Source organism: Dipodomys spectabilis, unplaced genomic scaffold (assembly GCF_019054845.1).
Source record: "Dipodomys spectabilis isolate Male_0828 unplaced genomic scaffold, ASM1905484v1 ptg000335l, whole genome shotgun sequence".
Classification (NCBI taxonomy): Eukaryota; Metazoa; Chordata; class Mammalia; order Rodentia; family Heteromyidae; genus Dipodomys; species Dipodomys spectabilis.
Window position 1 is genome coordinate 1,786,002 of NW_024871012.1, and position 19,669 is coordinate 1,805,670.

At 52.9% G+C, this 19,669-nt stretch overlaps 1 protein-coding gene across 1 annotated transcript in view; it reads right to left on the reverse strand.

Moving 5' to 3' along the window:
• Gna14 (G protein subunit alpha 14) overlaps positions 1-19,669 on the reverse strand; it is a 133,232-nt gene that overhangs the window by 1,681 nt on the left and 111,882 nt on the right. Inside the window, exons 3-6 of the mRNA XM_042665606.1 lie at positions 7,788-7,942; positions 3,909-4,037; positions 2,953-3,082; positions 521-674 (exon numbers count right to left, since the gene is read on the reverse strand). Of these exons, the coding sequence (XP_042521540.1) occupies positions 521-674; positions 2,953-3,082; positions 3,909-4,037; positions 7,788-7,942 (568 nt within the window). The remainder of the gene's footprint in view (positions 1-520; positions 675-2,952; positions 3,083-3,908; positions 4,038-7,787; positions 7,943-19,669) is intronic.

Consider the following 19,669-nt stretch of genomic DNA (forward strand, 5'->3'; position numbering starts at 1 on the left):
ATCCTCTCGTGGATTTTAGAGCTTGAGGGTTCTAAACTGCACAGCCAGAGTGGATAATGAGACAAAGGACAATGTTGAAATACTTACCCTCTAAATAGTAATGTCAAACTTAGTAAGATCTGAGACCTCCTATACTAGGAATAATTAACGACAGGATGAGAACTCCTCTGAGCTCAAACCCACAGCGTATGTGAAGAACTTCAGTGTGCCCGAGGTCACTCTTGAACCCCAGTGAAGCTCTAGGTGCTCTGGTACACATGGGCACAGTGTCTGGAGTCTGACGGAGGGGAGAGCTCGGTGGCCAGCAGAGCAAGGTACAGAGTCAGCCACATAAGGGGCATCAGGGCGACAGCAAGAAGGCGCACACCAACGCAGGCCGAGGGATGGGGAAGAGCCAGAAAGGCCTCGTGGAGAGGAGAGGCCTGAGCTGGCGGGGGACTGACAGGTGGATTCTGGGCACGGGACAGGAGTCAGGTCAGAGGGGGTTGGGCCCAGTGAGAACTCCCCAGGGAGCGCTTACCTGTGTACTCTGGGAAATAGCTAATTAGATGAGAGTACATAATTTTCTCTTCCAAAAGGTCCTTCTTGTTTAAGAACAAAATCACCGATGAGTTGAGAAACCAGGGGTAGGTAATGATGGTTTTAAACAAGGCTTTGCTTTCTTCCATGCGATTCTGAGTGAGAAGTGAGGGAATTAGAACAAGCTAGAAAGAAAAACAGCAGATGGGAAATAGCTAGTGTATCTGTGGGCCTTCTCGCCCCGCCGGGCACTGCTGGAGCTGCTGAGCACCTGGCCGCACAGGGCACTGGACCTCTGTTTCTCTTTGGCCCCTCTCACTACATAATCATACCTGGATCTCATCTCCTGAGCACCCAACACATCATGTAAAGCAAGCAGAAAAGGCCAGGTGCCAGTGGCTCACGCCTGCAATCCTAGCAACTCAGGAAGGCTGAGTTCTGGGATCGCTGTTCAAAGCCAGCCCAGGTAGGAAAGTCCATGAGACTCTCATCTCCAATTAGCCACTGAAAATCTGAAGTGGAACTGTGGCTCAAGTGGTAGAGTGCTAGGTTTGAGCACAAAAGCTCAGGGACAGCAGCCAGATTCTGAGTTTGAGCCTTAGGGTTGAAGCACGTGCATGCATGCGCTCACGCACACACATGCTTTCATGCAGCTTGGAGCAGGAAAGCTCATACCCACATTTGTCAAGTTTCAGGAAACCGCCGGGCTGTCCAGAGGGGATGTGTGGCTTCAGAGCTGAGTGTGCCATTAGGCTGTGGGCTTGCAGACTGCGGGAAGCAATCACAAGAAGGACCCCTCTGCCACACGGGCCACCAGCCCTAGGGACCTTTGCAATGCTAGACCCTGGCCCACAAGGAGCAGCTGCTGCCGAGGGCCTGTTCTGAGCACGCTCTACAAGCGGGAGTGTCCCCATTCATGGGTGAGCCATACTGCTGTTGAGAAAATGTAAGTAACCTTCCAAACCCATATAATAATGGGATCTGGTGAAGATGATTCACAAAGATAGTAATAATTTCTGAACATAAAACACTAGCAATCAGGGCTTGCTAGCTATGCCTCGTTGATGGAAGACATGCGCACACAGATCACATCTAGTGATGGTCACTGTAGACAGCACTACTGATGCGAAGGGAGCATGAAAAACATGGCTTCATTCCACATTTCAGAGATCTCTGCCATAAATCCCACTTCCCTGCACCACTCCTTTTCCACTCTACACGAAGTGCAATGTCGGAAAATTCCTGTTCAGCACAAAGAGCTGGTACAATACATTAGGTATTATTCCCAGGAAGGGCAAGTCTGGAATGGCAACTGTGTAAGTCCTCGATAGTGCTGCTTTGTCCATCTGACTAATTAGAGTACTGGGTTGGGACTCAACTCCTGCTCTACCACTTAATCCATGCCTTCAGTCTTGCTTTTAGCTGGGTGTTTTGGAGATGGAATTGCATGCACTTTTCTTTCCTTGACTGGCTTTAAACCACAGTCCTCCTAATCTCAGCCTCCTGAGTTAGCTAGGATTACAGCTGTGAGCCATGACACTCAACTAATGGTTTTAATTTCTTGAGAAACTAGTAAATCCTGGAACAAATTTGGAACCGATTAGTTCTGTTGATAACTGGATATCCCACTTGGGAAGCCTGAGCAGTAACGATCTCTACTCTTTGCACAGCAGCAGCAGTAACTGTGTTCATCTTCCATTAGCTAATGCAGCCACACTTCTCAGGGCAAAAAAAGTCTGCTGAGAAGAAATGTAAGGTATGACTGGTTCACAGTGACTGCCCAGTCCTGAGCAGAGGTTCTTCACTGATTTGATTTCCTAGAAACAAGAGGCATATTCCAAGGTCTACTTATGAAAGGAGAAAACCCCCACGGAGGATTTGAGCACTCCAGAGAAAATATCCGCAATGTCACAAGGGGACTGGGACGGTCCCATCTTACGCCCCTTCATTCCCGGGTGAACACCGAACCATGTGAATAAGGCCAGGCCCCTATGTCTAAAATGCATCTGAAAAGCCATCGTCCGCTTGTCTCACGGGACCTTCCCAGTGTTTTCCTACCTGCCGACACTGTGTTCCAACTGCCTACGCTCTGCAGGACAGTAATGTGCACAACAGGCCTGTGGCTTAGGAACAAGTACACACTTGTGCCTGTGAGTTGCACACGCTAGTAGACACATGACGATGAAATTGCCTAGCAGTGCGTTTCTCAGAATGAACCCTTCTTGTCCAGTGACACATTTCCTGAGACCTTGCTCAGATGCAGGCTCTGCTTTTGCAATGGGCCTGGCGTCCTGTAGTTCACAGATCCAACAAGCGTGTAGTTGACGGCTGTGCTGCCAAGCCAAGACGGTTTAGTCTCAGGAAGGGAGTCTGCCCTGAGAACCCGCAGAGCTGCGCCTCCCCCAGCGCCCCCCATCTCCCCAGAGCGCCTACCTCACTGCCACACTCAGCCAGGACCTGGTCGTATTCACTCAGAGCAACTAAGAAAATGATGGAGGTGACGCTCTCGAAGCAGTGAATCCACTTCCGCCGTTCGGATCGCTGGCCACCGACATCCACCATCCTGTAGACGATCACAAAAGGTTGGAATGCAACAAAGCAAGGGACATGAGCCATTCTAGCAGCGTCTGCGGTCTTGAAGAGGGAAGCCGGGTGCTATGGCTCACTCCTGTAAATCCTGGCTACTCGGGAGGCTGAACTGTGAGGATTGTGGCAGGCAAGTCCGTGAGACTCTTATCTCCAGCTAACTACCAAGTAGCCAGAAGTGGAGTTCAGGGACAGCGCCGCCCAGACCCTGAGTTCAAGCCCCATGACTGGCTCACACGCGTGCGCACGTACACACAAAGTGAAGCAAGGTCTTAAATTTGACGTGTTTGTTTGATGCTGATTTGGGCGGTTGAGAGACCACTGGCTGTTTCCTAACAAAGCAAGTATAAAATGCAAATATAGTTTCTGAAGACAGATATCAAACTGGCTCCAGTAGGTTGCTTGGAGACACTGGGCAAGAAGTTATTTCAATACTCCAGACAGAAAATGCAGACATCCACCGGGCGTCGGTGGCTCACACCTGTAATCCTGGCTCTTCAGGAGGCTGAGATCTGAGGATCAAGGTTCAAAGCCAGCCCGGAGGACAAATCTAAGAGACCCCTATCTCCAACTAACCAACAAAAAGCTGGAAGCAGTGCTGTGGCTCAAATGGTAGAGTGTCAGAATTGAGTGAAAAAGCTAAGCCAGAGACAGAACAGAGAGGAACAGGAAGGCAAGCATTCTTCCTGCCGCCTTGGCCTTTTTGGACCCTGGGTGGAAATGACACATGTAAGACTCCATGTGGGCACTTCCAAGAAGACGGGCAAAACTCTGAAGGGACTGGGGCTGCGAGACAGACGTACCGAAAGATGATGTTTTCCAAATCGAACGGATACTCGATGATGCCCGTGGTGGGCACTCGGACCCGGAGCACATCCTGCTGTGTGGGTACAAACGATGGCATGGCGATTCGGTCGATATCAGTCAGGTAGCTGTGACGGGAACAAATGGGGAACCAAGACTCCTTAGAAGAGAAGGGGGGGCTGGGAAGGTGGCTCAGTGGTAGAGCCCTTGCCTCGCATGCAAAAGACCCTGGGTTCGATTCCTCAGCACCACATAAGCAGAAAAGGCCGGAAGTGGCGCTGTGGCTTAAGTGGTAGAGGGCTAGCCTAGAGCTGAGGGACAGTGCCCAGGCCCAGAGTTCAAGCCCCACAACTGACACAGAGAGAGAGAGAAGGGAGCATGTCCATCCTTCTGGGAAATCTGCACATCCTGGCACCTCTTGGGCTCCTCTGCCCATCTCCTGTCGGTGGCTGTGAGGAGGTGGACGCGGTCCCTGACTCTATCCACCCAGGGGACAGCCCCCGCTCCCCGGGACGGCTGTCTGGGAGCAAGCCTTTCACAATGACACACTCTCCTCTGAACCAACACCTCCTGAAACAAGCCAACATCTGTGTTCAAGAGCACTTTGGACCCCGTATGAAAGTCCTGGGCTTAGACACATCTTTCTGTATTGAAATGAGAGACCGTTGCTTTAAAATATATTTTAAGCCCCTTATGAGTAGAGTCTTAATAATGGTGAAATTATAAGAAGAAAAAAAGGAATGGTGGCAGCAGAACTGGAGGCATGTGTGCAGCTGAGAGGCGGGAGAACGAGGCACTGCGCGCACCCATCGGTCTGCTGCGTGGAAACCTCTGGTGGGACTAGTGAATGGAAATTTTGAGGTTTATAAAAAGGCCGGTGTTAGCACAGTGGGTAACTCAGACGCCCTGGAACCGGTGCGCCTGCGCCCCCGCGTTTCTCCAGCCCAGCCTGGGCAGCGGGAGCTCTGAGCGGGTTGGCCTGAAGATGACTCCAGAAACGGCACGCAACACCCGCACACTTCCACCATGAAGCTCACGGAGCCAGGCCTCTGTGGTCCAGTCCCACGACCAGGGCTTTTCACCCTCTGCCTGGTGTGGCCCCTGCCCTTCACACAGTCTCACCCAAAAATACAAAGTGGAAAAATGCCAAGAATAAACAATCGCTAATCCATTGATTGTGTTTTTTACTGGGCAGAGCTAGGTAACAACTGGCCCGTTCTAAATGGAGTGTCATCCGAGTATCACAACAATCCCACACCGTCCTGCGCTACCCCTGCCCCACCCAGCCTGGCAGGATTCACCCTATTCTAGCAAATCCACACCGTGTACCCTGCCACTTACAGCAGCGTGTCTGTCCAAATTCACTTATTCAGCTTAGAGACCAGCCAATCACTGCTCTATGTTATGACTGATATAAATGACCATGACTGCTGCTAATCTTTTCCTATGTCTAATTTACAAGCTATATCATAGGTATATATGTCTATAGAAAAAGATAGGACAACATATTTGTGTGTGTGCGTGCATGTGTGTGTGTGCATGCATGCGTGCGTGTGTGTGTGTGTGTGTGTGTGTGTGTAATTTGGTGCCTCTGGCTTCAGGCATCCAGTGTGAGTTGCATCTTGCAAACGTAGCCTCTGCAATAAGAGAGGAAATCCTTCACTTTCGTGTGTGATTACAGACTCACACCACCAGACTGTGTATTTCCTGGGAGAGCGTGAGTCCCACCGCAGCTCTCCCCACACACTCCCTGGGACATCACAGGCATTCAAATTTGGGTGATGCCAACACACGTCCAGATAAGCAGACGTTATTAGCAGATGGTGGATTACTACTGGCCGAGACCAAGGAAACGCTCAAGAGCCTTGCATTCTGCAGGCCGCGAGGCTCTGGGTTTATGAGCGTCCTGGCAAAGCGTCCGCCACCCTGTCTGGACCTCACGTTGCTCTCAGTGCGCTGTCCTATGCTTTCAGGGTCATACAGAATTCCGCAGCCACGCTGGTGGGCCTTGTCCAACGCAGCCTCGTCCCCGGGGCCTTCACAGAGCCTGGAACACCAAGCAGCCTAAGGGGGAGGCCAGGAGGGGCCTGTCGCTGACCGGCCTCCGCCTCCGCAGGCCGCCGGGCAGGCCGCCCTTCCTCGACACGCTTCCTTCTCCAGGCTGATCTAACGAACACTACGGGGATTTCTTTTCTCTTCCTGCCTTGAAGCTTTTTCTTTCCTCCTGTACTTTTTCCAGTCTGGATGGATGACACTGACCCTCAGCCTGGTCAAACACCGAAGGGAAGCCAGAGAAACCACAGAGAGGGGTCCCATTTCCTTTCCTGCCCTGCACCCTGCTCCGAGGCAGGTAAACTGCACTCACGCGAGCTCTGCTCTGCGGGCAAGGATAACAAGCACCTGAGGGCATGGGTCCCGGGGCTGCCCGACCGCACGCGACCCATGAGTGTCTGCGGTCAGGAGGGAGGTGCTGAGCAGCAGAAGCAGCTCTTCAGACAGGACCAAGCTCTGCGCAGTGACCGGATGTTGCTGCTGACTGTGATCCGCATGGGACAGTCCGTATAGGAACCAACTCAGGGGCTGGGAAGGTGGCTCAGTGGTAGAGCGCTTGCCTTGCATGCATGAGGCCCTGGGTTCCATTCCTCAGCACCACATAAGCAGAAAAAGCCAGAAGTGGTGCTGTGGCTCAGTGATAGAGTGCTAGCCTTGAGCTGAAGAGCTGAGGGACAGCGCCCAGGCCCAGAATTCAAGCCCCACCACTGACAAAAACCAAAGTAATAATAATAATTTGAAAAAAGAACCATCTCAAATGATTCTTACTTCTGGATTTAAAACTAGAACGGATGGCTTAGACATGGTTCAAGTGGTAGACTGCCTGCTTAACAAGCATTAGGTCTAAGTTCAAATGCCAGGACCGCCCCCCCACACACACACACACAAGACAAAACCCTTTGCACATCACACTTTTTTGTTGGTTGTGGGGCTTGAACTGAAGGCCTAGCACTGTCCTGAGCTCTTTTGCTCAGGCTACGCTCTACCACTTTGAGCCACAGCTCCCCTACTGGTTTTTGAGTGGTTAACTGGAGATAAGAGTGTCATGGAGACTTTTCTGGCTGGGCCGCTTTGAACCATGATCCTCAGATCTCAGCCTCCTGAGTAGGAGTACAGGCGTGAGCCACCAGCGCCTAGCTGTACACCACCTTTAATAATAACAAAACTAATGAAAGCTTTAATGTAAAAGATAACGTGAAAAACCTTAGGGTTTTATAGATCCAAAATACAGTAAGATGGGAGCCGGCAAAGAGTGAACAAATGTAGCAGTGGCTCTCACTAGATACTATGTCGAGAATGAACTGTACAGTTTGGGGGTGGGAATGGGAAGGGGAAAACTGGAAAGCGTGAAGGAAATGGAATGTGCAAAGGAAAGTCCAAAAGGAAATGCACTCTTTTTCTGACTTAGGTACCTGTAACCCCTTTGTACATCAATCACCTTTATGATAACAATTAGAAAAGTATGGGAGCCTGGCACGCTTGGCTTTGTGTATTGGGCCTGCAGGTCCCTCTCTCGGCCACTAGAGGGAAGCACCAGACCAGCTGACTGCTGAGCTGATACTCAGGTTTCAGGGCAATAGAACCTGCTGTCTTCTCCCACAGGCCAGAAAGGCTGAGGGATGGGGAAGCAGGGCCAGCGGCAATCCCTTGCTCAAATTATAATCTCAGCCCCCCCAGATGAGCCTCCCATGGAAGTGAGCCTCCCCTGGAAACACAGAGAAAAGGCAGAGGCTAGATTTAGTCCACAGAGTACTGAGCGAGCACCAAGTAATAAAGCAACGGGGGAGTCGGAGCTGCGGGGGGACCGCGGGGGGACCAGTACTCACTACTTGGCCGAGTCGGAGAGCTGGTACTCCCTCCTCCTGTCGTAGCACTCCTGGATGCCGGGGTCCCGCCAGAGCTGCTTGATGGCTGCCACCTGGTCCCTGGAGAGCGCCGAGACCTTGTCCACTTCCACGTCCCTGATGAGCTGGGCGTGTTCCTGCTCCAAGGAGAGAGAAGCCTCGTCAGGCCAGGGCGGCTTGTGGGTGAGGGACATCCCGTGCAGGGCGGTGGACGCGGCGGCCGTGATGCGTGCAGGTGAAGAGGCTGCTGAGCTCCGGAGATGACCACACGTGGCCCCAGGCCCACGGTGCCAGGCCAGGCCGCGGGCACAGCAGCCAGCAGCCAGGGCGGAACGGACACCCTGAACTGCCCACCCCCTAGCACCAACGGTCAGCCTTTCTCCTTTCTAAAAAACAAACACCAGATTTTTCTAGAGCACTTTTGTTTACCAGGAAGTACTGAACTCATGCTTTGCTGACAACATTGTTTCCCACTGGAGAAACACTGCCATTGCACATGCGCACACACACACACACACCCAGCCCCAGTAAACTCCACTCACGGGTATCATGTTTACTATGCCCACGGCTACTAAATAGTGCCCCAATTGCAGTTATGCAGGTCAGTATTATCGTAATTATTGTTATCAGAGCAGCTGCCTCTTACTGGCCACCTACAGTGTGCTGGAGGCTCTGTATCACCTCATTTAATCAGTGGAAGTCAGCACAAGGCCAGAGACTCTTCTAAACTTTAGGCCTTGGTATCCAATCCACCCACCAGTGTGGACCAAGTCAGAGAGAATGTTCTAGCACTGCCTAGAAAAGCCCGGTGGCCTCCCTCCCTCCCTTCCCCCCTCACTCCAAAGCAGCCTCAGGCGGTCTCTTCCACCCCGCGCTGAGACACCCTCCAAATTCAAAACGCCCCTGTCCCTTTCTGTCTCCGTGACAGTCAGGAGAGGCCTCCTGCCCTCCTGCCCGGCATCTCCAGACGTGTTTGGCAGGTGGTACAGACGTGTGCATTCCACAGACACTGGGGGCACTGAGCGCACGGAACAGAAAACACAGCCAAGGAACAGAAAACCACAGCCAAGGAACGCAAGGGAGGGGCACAAGGGCACTAGGAGCGTTCCAGAGGAGGGCCCCTCCCCCCCTCGTCTGTGGTCTGTGCCTCTTAGGCTGCTCCCGTCCCTGGTACAGCCAGGCAAAGGCCAGAACGTGGGCACAGTGCCCCTTCCCCTCCCTTCCTCACCAAGACACACACTGCACTTCCAGCCGAATGGCCGAGGGCAAGCGACTTCAGTCTCTCTTTGGGGATGGGGGGGAGGGGGGAGGACGTCCAAAGGATGCCGTGAGCCTTTACGCCATCTGTCTGTCTTCTGTCCTGGTGATGTGAAAGCGGGAGGAGCCCCCACAAGCCACGGCTCCCGAGCCACCGCCAGGAGCAGAGACGCGTCTCAGACACAGCGTGCACAGCGCCCACCAGAGAAACCTACTGCCCTTGGGATGGGTGACTTACACACGTGTGTGTGTGTGTGTGTGTGTGTGAGGTCGGGGCCTTGTCCCTGGGGCACCTCCTCGTGCACCTGTGCACAGCAAGGCTCTGCCACTGGAGACTGAACTGCTCATCGCACAGGAGGAGGGGGCAAAGGCCAGACTTGGGGGGTCTGGGGCTCCATGGGGCATCCGGGAGGCAGATGTGTGCGGTGGGCCAGGTAGTTGAGGCCAGAGCGGCCTGCTGAGAGGAAGCCGCCCGCCCCTCTGTGCCAAGGAAAAGCCGGGGGAGGGAGAGAGGCAAGAGACGCTCCCCGGAGTAAACATGACCAGAGCAACACTCAGTGGCCCCAGACGGCGCCCGGACCCCAGAGACTTGCCCTTTCCTCCTCCCTCAGATAAGAGCAGCCCAGCCCTGCACTGAAGGGACAACATGGACAGACGGCCTCCAGGAGGGCTGTGGCTCAGAGAATCCCAGGCCAGCAGGAGCAGGAGCTGCCCACCGGCGGGAGCTTGGCCACGCAGGGCCTCGTGGCTGCTGGGGACGGCACCGTGGCCCCTTCTGGCTGCAGCCCAGAGCCCAGCAGCTGTCCAGCCCCCACCAGGCCAAACATGAAGGCTCCTACACCATCGCCGCCCGGGCTGGTGGAGTGCCCTGCCTGGGTCAGAGCCGGCTGCCCCGTCTGCTGGAGGTAATTTCAACCCCAAATCACGGACCCAGCGCTGCGTTGTTAAGCATTTTCATGAAGTTTCTGAGTCGTTAGTGATGTGTTTTTAATTGGCAGATTAAAGTTGTATGTATTGAAGGGTACGATATGCTGTTTTAATACATGCAGGAATTCTGGAAATACTAAATGAGGCCAATTCACCTAGACATACCTTTTGTGAGAAAAACTGACTTAAAAAATATCCAAGTGGGTTGTTCAAAAGTTCCAGCTCTCACAGGTTCTGGTTGTTTTACTTTATTCTTTATAATGTTTAATTCCTGTGTATTTGATTTGGATTTTACATGATAAGGAGCGTTCCAAATATCTACAAATCCTTTATTGTATCTGCTCACTCTAAGAGTCAGGCTCTCCAAGATATGGAAACAACCCAAATGACCCTCAATGGATGAATGCATCAAGGAAACGTAGTGTATATACACAATGGAACTTATCCACTAAGAAGAATGATATTTCACTGGACTGGAAAAAACTACGTTGAGTGAAGTAAATCAGCCCCAGAGAGATGAGGGTATGTATCTCTCGTATATGGAAGCTAGAATTTATAAATGTACACATAAGCACACTCGCAATCATATAGAAGAGCACACAAATGTATTCATCAAAAAGCATGGCATTTGCTGGGGAGAATTCAAGTATCTGTTCAGCATGCACCCCAAATAGCCAACTCCAAGAAAGACACGATGGCTCCCAGACAGATGCCACAGTAAGATGGATCAAGATGCCCAAGCTGTTGTCAATGATAAAAACGTAAGCTGACACTGTTTCAAGTGTCTGCTCGGATAGGTATAAAAGTAGCGCTAAGGTAAGAGGCACACCAGGTCTACAAGGGGGGGGGGGGGGCCGTTCAAGTGTCAAAAGCTTAAGGAAGATACTGCTCTTAAGCTTTACGAAGATAACAACACAGGCTCAAAATAGAGCAAACTTCACAGGTCAAAGTGGAGAAATGGACACATCTTCATCTTACGGAAGATTTTAGCACACTTCTCTGAGTAACTTGTAGGGTTTTTAAAAAATTAGGAAAGATACAGAGGGTGCCAATGATCAGCAACTTTGAGCTGGTACACAGACGTGATCCTTCCTTCAACAGAACTATAAAATACATTTTTAAAGCACAGCTAGAGTACTTTTTTTAAAAAAATGGCTTCAAGGAATGACATTGCCCAGAAAGAAGTGGACTCATGACGTGTGATTCATAACGATGATCCCTGTGCGCATCAGCTTAATAATGACAGTACGTGTGTTTATGAATGAATGATGCGGGGATTCCCTGGCAGGAGGCGGCGTCCTCCACCGTTTCCTGGTCGCCACAAGCATCAGGATGCCCCATGGCAAACGAGGCCAGTCGATCTTGGACTAAGGCCTCCAAAAACTCTCTTCTCTGCCTAAGTTGATGACCTCAGGGGCAGAGAGCTCCCACGATGACTCTCTACTTAAGACTGTTTCACCCAAACTTCTGGATTCCCGGCTTCTCTAGAAGCTCCTGTTTGCAGCCGGGGTCGCTTCTCATTGGCCACGGCGGCCAGCAGCCCAGCCCACTCACTGGTCATTTGGATATATAATGGCTGACTTAAAAGACACAGATTTCTCTCATCTCCTGCCACATGCTCAGCATGGAGAGTCATCTTTCTGATCTCCGCTTGAGTCAATACAAATCTGTACTTCTGCTACTGCCTTTGTCATACTTTTCACCTTCAACAAGATAAGAAACAGGAGTTATTTCTTAGCCAAAAAATGCTGGCATGGAAGACCAAGCTGCTTTAATTCTGCCCATTAGGTTATGTTGGGGGGGGGCGTTTTCTGTCCTATGCAGTAAGTAGGGATACATACTGTGCTCAGTGGCTGTCTCAACTTCTCAGAGGGACCATAGGATGACTGGGTTTCCCTGTTTCTATGGGTGTGTGTGTGCATTGTGTGTGTGTGTGTGTGTTCTGGTACTGAGGCCTGAACTTGGGGCCTCGGGCTCTTGCTGCGTTTCTTCACTCAAGGCTGGTACGCTACCACTGAAGCCACAGCTCTCAATTCCTGCTTTTTGGTGGCTAATCGGAGGCGAGAGCCTCCCACACTTTCCTGCCTGGACCGGCTTTGACCCTCGGTCCTCCAAGCTCGGCCTCCTGAATGGCTCCGATGATGGCGCGAGTCACCGGTGCTCAGCGCAGGCCAGGGCGCACCGGGTTTGGGGAGCCAGGTATGGCCCCGATGGAGCTCACCTCCACACACAACTCACCAGCTGCAAGGCTGCTGCCCCCGAGGACAGGGCAGGTTGGAAGCGGCCTTGCCGGGTCTGGTGGAACGTGAAGTGGGAGTTACAGACTCTGGAGCACTGTCTCTGGACTCCCTCTCCCCACAGCTGAACATCTAGCTGTATGATTCCAGCGTGTGCTTCTTGATCGATCTGGTAAACTCCAGCTCGAGGCCAGAGCCAGCTCCCTGCGGGGATTTGTAAAGGAAGCTCTCCTGGAGCCATGCCCGGTCATGACGCCTGGCCGCCCTCACATCCACGCGAGCAGCCGTTGTGGCAAAGCCCAGATGCCCACAAAACGGACAGCACTGAACTCTGGCCTATTACACAAAATCCCCGCCAACCCCTGGGACAGATGGGTCGTTTCTAAGTGTGTCCAAGCAGTGCACTGCAATACCTTTCGTTCTCATTCGCTCGTGCGTTCAGGAAGCATCTTGGTCCTCTTTGCTGGACATTGCACAAGGCTCAGAACTCTGAACAAATATTACCTGTCTCCTGTACACTCAAGCTTCTGGTCTCGTCAGAGGTGGTGGTAAAGGAAACGTGGTGGTTGGGGGTGTGCGTGAAGCAGGGAACTCTAGACAATTTGAATTCCTGTAAAAAGGGAATTTCACCTGCAAATCTCAAAGGGGCCATGGATTCCCTGAGCCTGGAAGCATTCAAAGTGAACAAAACGCCACGCTGGAGAGAGTTGGAACTGAGCAAGACCGCCACCCTGTGGAGGAAGTCGGAACTGTCCTGGCATGGACTGGAGCATTTTCTTCATGTCTTTAACTTCTGTTAGCACAGCATATTAGCATAGTGGGTAGTTTTCGAGAGGTTTGAATCACCTTGTCTTGTTTTGTTTCGGCTGTTGTGTTGTTTCTGCAGGTTCTGGGGCTTGAACTTCGCCTGGACGCTGCCCCTAGCACTCTACCGCTTGAGCCACAGCACCACGTCTGGCTTTTTTTGGTAACTGGAAATAGCGTCTCATGAACTTTCCAGCCCTGGCTGGCTTCAAACCATGATCCTCAGATCTCAGCCTCCAGAGTAGCTAGGCTTACAGGCGTGAGCCATGGGAATCCTGATTTTGTTTTTAATAAAGTTTATGATGTGCCAATCGGCCCAGAGCCTCTGACCGGATATTTCCAGAAAACCTGAAATCCCAGAGAGCAGGCTGGTTTTCTGGCAGAGGTGGACATCCTGCATAATTCTCCCCAAGGCACTGTTGACTCTCAACAGAAGCCAGTTATCCCTCTCCAAATAGGACCTCTGTGAGACAAAGCCCAACACTCTTTCAAGCCCTGTAAGACAGGTTCACACTTGAGCAAAGGCAAGTGGAAGGAAATGCTAGATTTGTCCATTCAGAAACACCCAGGCTGAGCTGAAGAGCAAACATTAAGAAATACACATCTTTGATAGCACCAGGCTCTCTGGCCCAGGCATAATTCTAGAAATTTCCTGTGCTTGCCTCACTGTGATTCAGACCCTTCCCCTCCTCTCTGGCAAGATGTGAACGTTTGCAACAGCGGAGAACACAGAAAACCAGCAGACGGAGGTGCTGCAGACAGGGCTGCCCTTCATCTGGCAGGCAGCAGGACAGGGCTCTGGGATTCTGATTCAGGTGGGCAGTAGCTCTGACTTCACTCCGCCGACTCTGACTTGTAAAATGGAGTCACCACAGCAAAACTAGGCTGGGGGCGGGGGGAGGGCACCTCCACCTTCCTCTTCTGCTCAGAGAAACTTGGCGAGCGATCCCAAGCCAGAAACATCAGCTAGTGCTCGGCGCAGGCCCAGATGCAGTGGCACAAGAAAGGAGAACTTAAACCCTCCCGGTGCAGGCAACGCCTCCCTCCTTTCCTCGCTAAGTGTAGCCGGCAAGTTCCTGTGGTCCTCCAACAATGTGTATGATGGGATAAGGGAACACAGGAGGTGGGTTTATGTGGGTAGCAATGGAGGCCTCCAGGTCTTCCTTGGTAGTAAGACGTGGGTTCTTGTCCATCCTCAGTCTGTGTCCTCTGCTCTTCCTGATTCTACGTCCCTTGCGGCAGCCATTCCATCGGCTCTCTTCTGTGTGTATTGGCCAGCTCACTTCTGTTGCTTACAACCAGAGCGCTTGATTCTGCCGTCTCTTCAAGTTTTCTTGTTGCTGTGGCATATCCATTAACGCTTCCCTCTGGTAATGCTGTGTTAAAATGCGTTAGGGAAAAGCCCTGGGTATTCAGTACTATTTCTGATTGGGTCCAAGGTCTGCATCAAGTCTGTATCAGTTATCTACTGCTGCGTAACAAACTGCCCCACATTTTATGACCTGATGCTTTCTGTAGGCCAGAAGTCCATGCACAGCGTAGCTGGCTTCTCGGCTTGGGGTCTCTGGCGGTGGAAACCAGCATGGTCGCCGAAGCTCGCAATCCCCTGCCCAGTTCTTACAGGTTGTTGGCAGGATTCCGTTCCTCATGGACGCAGCACTGAGGTCCCGATTCTTACAGCTGTCACTGTAAGTGTCCCTCCACTCTCGAAAGCCACCCTCTCACCACGTGACGGCTGACTTCAAGGCACAAGACTCTCCTTGAACTCTCCATAAAGAGGGGATGGGCTGGGCCGCTTTTGCAATATCGCATCATCCAGTTATGAGCGTCGGCCATCTTGGTCTTGGACACACTCAAGGGGAAGGGCTCGGCCTCTCGTGGCTCCCAGCATGTGTTCACCTCACAAGGCTGCTGCCCTGTCCCCAGCACGGGCCGCGCCACCACCCCGGAGTGTCGCTGCCCGTTCCTTCCTTGAGGTTACATTAAAGGAGTGTCCAGGGAAGCTGCTGGAGTTACTGCTCTTACACCCATTTGTACTTGGTTGTACAAGGCCGGATAAAGAGAGGCGTGCTTTTAGCACTAAGAATCAAAGGATGTTCAAAGGGTGACACTGACCAAGATATACTGTATTCAGAGACTGCTCTGTTGAGTGGCAACTCCTTTATACAACTGAAGGGTTATAAACAAACACGCAGACAATCTGTTTAGGCTCTGCCTGTACTCCACAGGACTCCCGTAGGTGCACTTGAGCATCAGCCCCACTTCCGGCTTTTTCTGCTCATGTGGTGCCGAGGAATCGAACCCAGGGCCTCATGCATGCAAGGCAAGCACTCTACCACTGAGCCACCTTCCCAGCCCCAATAGCCATTTTCAAAAGCAGCATCTAGCATGCTGTGTAAGGAAAAGGCTAGAACAACAAATGAACCATAATAATCAAGTAATATCGACCGAGTTGTTACTCCGTAACCATCGTTGAAGGGCCTGGTGTACGCATCATCTCATTTGGTTGTCATGATGCTATGAAGCTTACTACTTCAGGATCCCCACAGTAGCTGAGGCTCAGAGAAGGGAAGAGCTGGTCGCGATGGCGGCGGATCACTCAAGTCCAACCACACCTTGCCACAGCCCAGGCTGTTGCAACCTAAGTACGTTTAAAAGGAGAGCGCGTACCGGGGCTGATGACGGCTCACCACCCTGTCCCAGAGCGAGACCACCGATCAGGAAACAAGCCCCACCAACGCTCTTCCCAAGCTAAGACAAGGCTCAGAACACCAAATTCTCTCGGATGTCAGGGGGGAGAGAACGAGACGGGCGTGGACGAAGGAAGCTTTCTCCTTGCAAATACGTTGGAGAGCGCATCCAGCACCAACTGTTGGCACACGAAAGGCTTTCGAGTGGCTGTCACGGAACCAAGGCGTGAATTATGTTCTTCTTGAAACAACATAGAGAGACCGTGGTGTACTACAAACAGGTCTCAAAATCAGGCAGCGATGGTTGTTACTCGTGTGTGTGAGTGTCACTAACACCAACAACGAGTTTGCACCTTTCCTGCGACCTTAAACAGCTAGCCCGCATCTCAAGCCGCCCTGCTCACGTGGCCATCCAGTGGCAGCTTCTGTTACTGCAACTCCGCCGACCTGGTCTTAGCACACCCACAGTTTCAACCAGAATGGCCTGGCCGGGTTTGAGCGAGACATCCTAAGAGTTCCCACGCAGGTAAAGATCGAGACATTGTCATTCTTGGAAAACATGGGAAAATGAGAGCTGGGCGCTGATGGCTCACGCCTGTCATCCTAGCTCCTCAGGAGGCTGAGCTCTGAGTATTCCAGTTCAAAGCCAGCCTGGGCAGGAAAGTTCTGTGAGACTCTGGTTTCCAATCAAACACCAAAAAGCCAGAAGGGGAACTGTGGCTCAAGTGGCAGAGCACCAGCCTTCAGTGATAAAGCTAAAGGGACAGCACCAGGCCCTGAGTTCAAGCTCCAGCGCTGGTACACAAGGGAGCAGGGGCAGACAATGAATGAGGGAGAGGTGGTGCTCCTACCTTTAAAGCCAGCGGAAGCAGCACCGACAGTCAGTCCCTTGGCGGAGCCCGTCCTGTCAAGTCGGTTTTATCTCTAGTCCTCTGAAGTATGAGACAATGGATAAGAGGTTGTTTGAACTGGCCATACAGCAAATGAATATAAAGGGACCGAGACCAATCCTCCGCCCTAAGCTTTCCAGATGTCCTCAGTCCTTTAATGCCAGCTCTGTGTGGCTACTGGCAACCCCCCGAGGGGAAGCGGGTTACCTTCTCATGCTGGGCCTGGGCGAGGTGTCCTGCTCTTTGCACTGAATTTAATGCCATGTCTCTTTGTGTTGTAGGTCAGTTGTGAGGCCTGGGAGCTGTCCCCGAACGCTCTCACTTAAGGCTAGCACTTCACACTTTGAGACACAGTGCCACTTTCGGTTTTCTGGTAGTTAAATCAGAGTTAAGAGTCTTAACGGACTTTCCTGCCCAGGCTGGCTTTGATCTTCGATCCTCAGATCTCAGCCTCCTGGGTAGCTAGGATGACAGGCGTGAGCCATCGGCGCCCAACCGAATATGTTTCTACAGCCACATTTCCCACTGGTTTGCCTTTTTTTGAAAGCACATTCATGGGGCTGGAGGCGCGACTCAGGTTGCTGAGCACCTGCCTGGCCTGTGTGAAGCTAGGACTACCTCTTCCCCTTGCCAATCCCAAGCAGTCTCAGCTGAGCTTGGATACTGCCAACACCACCCACCTCTTCAAGCTCCTGCCCCAGGGATGGTTCCAGTCTAGTCGTCCAGTTCTTCTCTATACCTGCGGCTGCTTCTCACGGGCGAGGGCTGTGGAAACCCCGCCACAACTGGGCTTCCCGGGGCTGCAGCGCGCACTTGGCCTCATCTGGGTGACCTCCTGCCTGCAGTGTGCACTTGGCCTCATCTGGGTGACCTCCTGCGGGAAGGAGGCACAAAGCCCAGCCCCCTCCTCCGGCCACTTCCCAGGACTCCCGAAGCCCACTGCTCTGCACAACTCTGACTCCTTCTATCACAAGCCAGACAGGGCTCACCTCATTCTCCAGGCCCCTTTGGAGGCCCGGTCACCAAGCCCCAGACAGAGACTATTGGGAATACTTGGAAAAACTATCACACCCGTACTGCACACACCGCTCTCCCCTTGGCTTCATTCCCTAAACGCGGTGCTCGCAGCATTTACACTACAAGAGGGGTTCTGAAGAATTCAAACTGTATGGGAGGGTTGGGGAGGGGGGGCGGGGCGCCAAGGATAGAGTCTCTGCCCAGCAAGGGCAAGGATCTGCGCTCAAAATCCAAGACAGACAGACAGACACTAAAATCAAATAAAAAGGACATAGGCTGGGGGTGTAGGTCATTGCAGAGCTGACCACTATTCGGCAGGGACTTCACACCAGGGAGCCACACGCCACACCCTCACCATGGACGCCCGCCCTCACCATGGACGCTGCTTCAGATGCACGGGTGCAGGTCACAGGTATCGGATCACACACTGTTTTTACTATAAAGAAGCGAGGGGTGACTGCTACACCCCCGTGTGCCGGCACTCGGGGGGCTGAGGCAGGTGGATTGAGAGTTCAAGGCCACCCTGAGCGCTACAGCAGAACCCTGTCTCCAAAAAAGCAGTATGGGCGCCGGGACCGCTCACCAGGAGAGGACGCAGGGCTTGATGGCAAACGGGGACGCTGCTGTTTCGGATTCCTTGCGAGGCTCCCTTCCACTTGCGGAAGTGCCATACGAGGCCTCCCTCCCACTACCTCCTCCCGGGATCTGTTTCATCTCACAGACACACACACACACCCCAGCTTGCCACACGCAGGGCAGGTGGGGCTCACCGCAGTCAGGGTGTTCAGGTGAGGATGGCCGGTAGGAAGAGGAAGGAGGGGTCCAGAGCGTATCTCCCGCCAGGTCCCCTGTGTGGGCTGAGCCAGTGTGAGCCCAGGCAGGAAAGCACCAAGTGGTCATGGCCATTATGGGGGCGAGGTTGGGAGGGGACACCCAAGGCTCCAGGCAGGGCTGATGCCTTTCGGGTTTCATAGGATTCTTCCCATGTGTCTGAGTCCCACAGCAAAGCTGCACCATGCGCAGGCAGGTGCTCAGGAGAGACCCACGAAGGGAAAGCACGCCTCGAGTCTCCTGCTGCTTTCTCCAAAGAAACACACTTTCCACGAACTGCTGCCACGCGGCAAGTCCCCAGCCTTCCACAGGCGCCCGTGGACGGAGAGCAGGTGCATGTCCCGCGGCGTCTGGGCAGGGTGGGGGATCGTGGCAGGGGGCAGGCCATGTGTCTGCAGGGGGGTGTGGTAGAAGCTCTGCTGGTCACAGTGAGAGACCAGACCTGTCAGCAGAAGTACCCAGCCGTCAGCAGGCCGGGGCCGGGGCCTGGTCCAGATCGATGGCTTCCGAAGCTGCGTAACGCGCAACCCACAGAACCCTCACCAAAGCTAAACCAAGGCCCCTCTGCCACTTCCACGAGTGTACGCTAGGTGGACCTGATCAAGCTAGCCTGCCTCAAGCTACAGGAAGGCAGAGCAGACCGGTAGATGCTTTCTGATTTGAAGACACTGCCGTGGGGCGGGCTTAAGGATGCGGTTCGTGTTAAATCGCGTGACCCTCTGTCCAGCTCATGAAAGCAGGATCTTCTGAACGCAAAGTGCCCTTCGTCACCTGGTTGGAACTCCTCTTCAACCACCGCCAGCTCTGCAGCTCTGACCTCCAGCGTTCAGACCTGACTGCTATGCTCACAGACGGGGTTCCCCTTGTAAGATCCCCCTGGGCCTGCGGCGGGCTGCAGCAGGCGGCATCGCGGAGGGACACCCTGCAGTGATAGTGGGTGGCTCTCTCTATGGCTTTGCTGGTTTCCTTTCTGAGACCGTTTCTGAAGACCCTCTCCTCCCAGGTCCTTGGTCTTTCAAGGCTCCAGGAAAAACTGGCAGCTTAAACACTGTCTCTCAGGTTCCCAGATTCCATGAAGCCAACTTCCTCTCAGATCTGCTGCTCCTGGACACATGCTGGGCTCCAGACCTGGGCAGTAGATGGCTGATCACAGTGCGGAACCCACCCCAGTTCTCCCCTAAACTCCAGCGGCGACTTCTGCCTCATGCACA